The sequence below is a fragment of the Teleopsis dalmanni genome, unplaced genomic scaffold, assembly GCF_002237135.1.
Source record: "Teleopsis dalmanni isolate 2A unplaced genomic scaffold, ASM223713v2 unscaffolded_contig_0446, whole genome shotgun sequence".
Taxonomy (NCBI): Eukaryota; Metazoa; Arthropoda; class Insecta; order Diptera; family Diopsidae; genus Teleopsis; species Teleopsis dalmanni.
The window spans coordinates 7,826-13,790 of record NW_024031828.1 but is presented as its reverse complement, the minus strand read 5'-3'; the positions used below and the strand labels follow the sequence as shown (position 1 = coordinate 13,790).

Below are 5,965 nucleotides of genomic sequence, written 5' to 3'. Positions count from 1 at the left end.
TTAAACCTATCTTTACCCTTCTTGTCATTGTTCTTGCATCATAGTTTATTATTACAAGTTAATATTTTATAAATATTATCGTTCCATTTTCTGCATAAATGAATTATTGCACTTGGCTAACAACCCCCGTAATCAAATAAAAACATTCTCGACACTTGATTATGATAATTTTAATGATGATAAAGATGTTGGCAGCAATGTTGATATTGTACTTTTTTTGTTGCTGCTATTTCTGCTGCCTGCTGCCTGCTGTTGGTGTTACTGCTGCTCTTCTCGGGTTTTCGCTCGATGTTGACAATGAGAATTTTATACAATTTGAAGTAAATAAAATAAAAAACTTCATTAAAAAAAATTTGTAATTGTTGTTGTTTTAGTATTGCTGGTGCTGCTCGGTACTGTACATATTGTCAATTTTTTTCATACTGTTGTCTGCTACAGTAAATCTGTTAGTTTAATAGATTTTAATACGCGTCTCGGTTGTCCGGTGAATTGTGGCACGGTACAGTATAGAAAGGCTTGGTTCGACTCAGTACGGTACTTTTATGCTGCTTCTTGGCGTTGCCAACATTTTCTAATTGCAACGTATAATTGTCATTTGCAGGCAGAGTTTTTAAAACAATTTCCCTTTAATTGTATATTGTAAATTGTTTTTATTTATTTTTTTCTCTACACATTTTCGCTGAAATGTTTTTGTATAAAAAGTTTTTTGACGAAGTATTTTCTGAAATGTACAAAGTGGGATTAAAGTGTCTATTGTATGTTTTTGAGTAGTTGTATTAAAAACACTTTTAAAATAAATTGTAAAAATAAAGAAAAAAACTAAAAATTAATAATAAAACATTAACAACATGAAAGGACTTTAACAATAAAAATAACAACAAAAATTATTTTATTTTTTTTTTTGTTTGGACTTTAAAAAATTTTTTTTTTAGGGTAAGTTGGTTTCATTTTCTTTTTTCTGTCTTTTTTTTGTTTGCGTTGTTAAAAGATTTTCGTGTTATTAACGGATTTGTGTCAGCCATTTTACTTTATCCAATGGATTTATTTAAGTCCGCTTTTTCTTGCTTACAGAGCAATTGTGATGCGCATTTACATGCTGCGGCTACAGAAATTGAAGCATTGAAACAGGCCTTACTAGAGAAGCAGAATCAACTGGTTGCCATGGAGACTGCCTGTTTGCGCGAATCAGACCGACAAGTCGAATTGGAGGATAGCGTCATAGCGTGGCAGGATAAATATGACCGTCTCTATGAATCGCATAAACGTGTTCAAAAAGTCAATCAAAGCTTAGAGGATAAATTGCTGAAGTTAGTCGATCGGAATACAGCCGAACGAGCACAATTAACCAGTGACGTGGCAACACTAAGTGTGCGATTAGCACAGGCCAATTTCAATATAGCAAAATTGCAAAGAGAAATCGTAAGTAAACAATTTAACATTAATATTTATCTATTTTCAAGTATGAAATAACAATCCATGAACAGATGTTAACTTTGGGAAGGCAGTAAAAATGTTATCCTTTGTATCATAGCATATTTGTATCATATTTCTGTGGCTTTAGAGCACAGCAGCAAGTCGAGACTAAAAATAAACTCTTATACTATAAGCTCACCATCATACAAATATTACTTTTTATAAAGCAGTTAACAGCTTGACAATTTGGTATTTCCACAATTCGAAGCAGTATATGCATATGTACAAATTGCCCGAAATAAACCTATTTACATATCTCTTGTACACTCCAAAAACTATCTTTTCGCATGCACATTGCAGCAATTTCAACAATTTTACTTATGCAAATTTTACTACATACCAGGCAAGATTTATGATGTTCGGAGAATATATCTACCATTTAATGTCGCATGTTCATGGTAAATGTCATACCTTGCCGTAGCAAGCCGTAGTTACATTCAGTATGTTGCATTGCAAATTGCAAATTTCCAGTGAAATAAAATTCCTGACAGCAACTATAAAAGTGTGCAGATACAAAACTTCAGCATTGCTTGTGCACCCATTAAATATATAGCGTATATAATTCAAGTACACTGCAGTACCTGTGTACCTGTATGCATGCGTGCAGCGCTTAAACTTCGTGCAGTTTTGTATCTAATAACAAGTACTTTAATATATTTTATTAATTTTCTAGTGGCAGAAAAACACTAACCTTAATAAGACTAAAAATTAATTTCATAAGTATTTGTATCGCTTTGAATAACACTAACAAACCATATCGCAAGGTGTACGCTTTTACCACCAAAATTAATGTTCAACTCCAGTAAAGCAAACTAATGAAATTGCAGTTAATCCTTTAGGGTTAATTTTGCAGGGTGCTCAAAAAAAAACTAATTAAACTATAATATTTACACGTAAAACCTTTCAAATTAAGTGTATGCAACATTGTTAGCTTGTTGGTTATCGTCAATGTCACAAAAGTTTGGTTTAGAATCCCATTTAGTGCAGTGCAGTAGCTCCAGTCAGTACTAAAACTGCGTGCAGTTGAAACGTTACTGTAATTTGCTAATGGCAAAAGTTCAAAAAAGATACATTTTTTTGTTTATGCTTTCAGTTTTATGCAAACTAATTTCTTCGTAAAATAAATAATAGAAAATACTGCTCTCAAAATAAGACAAAAAAGAAAAGATGTTAAGTCGGAAATAAGATATTATTTGTTCTCAAATAATTTCTTACTTAGGAAATACTTACAAGTATACAGTAAAAGTAAGGTAAGTTCAGTTTGGTGCTTTAATCCTTTCAACACATTCTTATCCATAATAATTCATTTCAAAATTGCATTTCATCAAGTTTGCCCTTTCACTTACTTAGAAATTGAAGTGCATTTATCGAAGTACTAAGCAAACAATGAAGCTTTCTCGAAACAGGCATAATGTCTTTAGGCAAAATTTGTTACTGAAAGAAGAATACACAAAAAATGAAAGGGATAGATATACTCGTAACATAAATACATTATATAAAGAGAAGTTCAAAGTTAACAAAACTGTTTAAAAGCGTGTATTTAACATACTATACTGAGGTCATCCATTAGCATAGAACCTTCGCTAATAGCTGCATTTTTCTCTTTTAGAGTACCAAAAAAATACTCGCAACATTTGTTAATATTTACCAGGTTAAGGAAAGTGTTTGTACCGATATCATTAAAGAATGACACATCAAATACATTAACTTCGTTTCTATTCACCTAAGTGACATAAAAATGTTTCTGATTATTTAAAGTACTCTTCTTAAGTATTATAGGGTACTTTAGAGTACTTTAAGTTGTCTCTCTAACATGAGATTAAGATGTTGACAGTTGCAGCAGTTGTCGATGTATTTTCTTCTTATTTTCCATTGTCGTCGTATTTTTGGTGAAAAAATAATAGTTTACTACGTCCTCCAAATACCGCATAAGTGTAGACCAGTAAAGATTTTAAAACTGTAACTACAAAATGTAATTCTCATTTTCCTGAGTAGTAACTCTAGACTTAAACATTGTTCCCGTTCTATGAATAAGACATCATATCTTTGTCCAAGCAATGTGCACTCAACATTATCCACTGGTATCAAAAACATTATTTATTGATATAAGTGCTGGTTGTGTGTCTGTCTATGACCTACATTCGCTTAGCCATTCTATACTCCATTTATTTGAAGGCTGAAAGTCAATATCACCACTTCTTTTTTGATTTAAAAAATCAAGAGAAATAAATCAAGCAGGGCATTAAGAATATTACCGATAATAGTACTTAACTCACTGGCCATGAAGTTAATCACAGTTTCGTGCCACTACAACAAGAAAGCAAATATATATGTACTATACATGTACAACATTATCTGCCTTAGGGTCTAAATCTTGGTATAATTTGTCATTAAGAATGTTACTAATAATAATACTTATCTGTTTGGTGATACCTTGACATAAGTTCATATACAGTCAGGTTTGAGAAGAAGCCTCGGAGTTATCCACAGTTTTGTGCAATTATATTATAATCTGTACTATACTACCAGTATATCTTTAGTGCACGTAAAACTTTTGTCTCGACAAAAGTCTCCCATGTCACCTTATTCAAGTTATAGTCTTTCCTTTTTGCGCTTTTTTACAAGAAGTAAGTGCTTTTTTACTAGGATTTAATGAAAAAGACTGTAGTTTGCATTAATTCTTGATCTCGTCCGAAAATTTTTTACATATACCTTTTGTCTTTGTTTTTCCTGACTGTCCCCAGATCAGAATAAGTCCCTTATCAATATATGAGGGACTTATATATGAGAGCGTTTACATGAGAGTCAACAATACAGCATAAAGAAGAGCAGCAAGTATTCCCCTCTTGCGTGCAACCTCTCACAAACTCTATTGTAGTATTGTGATAATCATCTATTATAAAAAATAATACAATATAATTTGTTATAATATATTATTTACATACTTATGTATAAGAGTTTGAGTATTTCTAAAGAAAAAGTCTCTCTATTTTAATGGAGCTCAACACAATGGTTGTTAATCTTTTATTGAACATTTTGTTGGATAGTCATGCTTTTAGTGATAATATAATTATTAATATAATTTTATAATTGTATAAATACATATAAATATATTTATTGACATATGTATATACCTAATCGTATATATGTAAATATATATTACGTATACTCATATATATTTGTAAATGTATATATGTATTCTCGTATATATATGCAAATATATATATGTATACTCGTACATATATGTAAATACATATATATGTAAAAATGCCATAGCTAAAATGCCATAGCTGTAAGCTTTATGTATATTTATTATAATTATATGTATTATAATTATTATATAACTTCGATGTAATATAATAACTTTAAAATGAAGTAAAAATAAAGCTACTACTACTACTACTACTACATATATATGTATATAAATATATACATTTGTATTTTAATATAAATATATTAAATGCAATAGGAACGAAATGCAAGACAAAAAGATGATAAGTGTTTTCTTTATATAAAATGTTCCATACTCTACAATAGATTCAATTGTTTTAGTATTTATAAAAATTTTTGCATTTCTTAAATAACATTCATATTTTGCTGCAAGCATTTCGTAACCCTACTTTATTTCATCGTATAACAAATTTCATTTTATCCATCAAGTGAAAACTCCGAGCAGTCATATAAAATTTAAAGCATTATTAAGAACATATAAGTACTTAAAAGTAACCTCTTTTAACATTCTGCTACGGTTACTAGTACATGTGTCAACCTAAAAGTTACTTAACATAAAAATTGCAAATTTCTTAGCCTCATTTTTGCACATTTGCACATTTCCATAAAAATAGCACAAAAAAAAGGACATCAGCACTTGCACATAATACGCATATGCCCGAAAAGTCTATTTACAGATGTTGGAACACATTTATTAACACCCATGCTAGAGCTTAAGTCGAGCTAATGCATGGATGAAGTCAACAACCCCCATTATTATTATTTTCTTAGTCTAAATACAAGTATTCGAAAAAGTGAAGCAAATATGAAAACAAAAATGAAATCCCACTTGGTCATGACTGCTAAAGTGTCCTTTGCGAGTTGAGTAGCTTCTTCTTAATCCGTGCTGCGGGCGTACCATTCCGTGTCTTTACACTTTTACCATATCGTAGTATTTCCTGCTTTGTTTTTTAGCAGTTTTTGGATAAAATTCCTCTCCTGGCACTGGATTCATTTTGGCATTTTAGCATAACAGCTTTATTTGTTTTGTGATATTGTTTGTTTTAACCATTTTCCTATGCCGTTTCCTTTCCGTTTTGTGTTTAACTGTTGACTTGGTTAAATGCTCAGGACGTTGTGACTACTACACAAATACGCCTACCCGTCTTAGTAATGTATCTGTTCGTTTCTCTGTTCGTTTGCTTGTCTACTTTAAAGTTCACATTTCTGCTTTTCATGTTAACTGTTTTTGCTGTTAGAGGCTGGTACACATTGTAAACAT

The 5,965-nt window shown here is 30.8% G+C and overlaps 1 protein-coding gene across 1 annotated transcript; it reads left to right on the top strand.

Annotated features, from left to right (window-relative positions):
- Positions 1 to 1,035: 1,035 nt before the first annotated feature.
- Positions 1,036 to 1,419, top strand: LOC119663471 (the record flags this gene model as incomplete). The annotated part of the gene is made up of 1 exon (XM_038073079.1): positions 1,036 to 1,419. A coding segment is annotated over exon 1 (384 nt), but the record flags the coding sequence as incomplete, so codon positions are not given.
- Between the last annotated feature and the right edge of the window lie 4,546 nt (positions 1,420 to 5,965).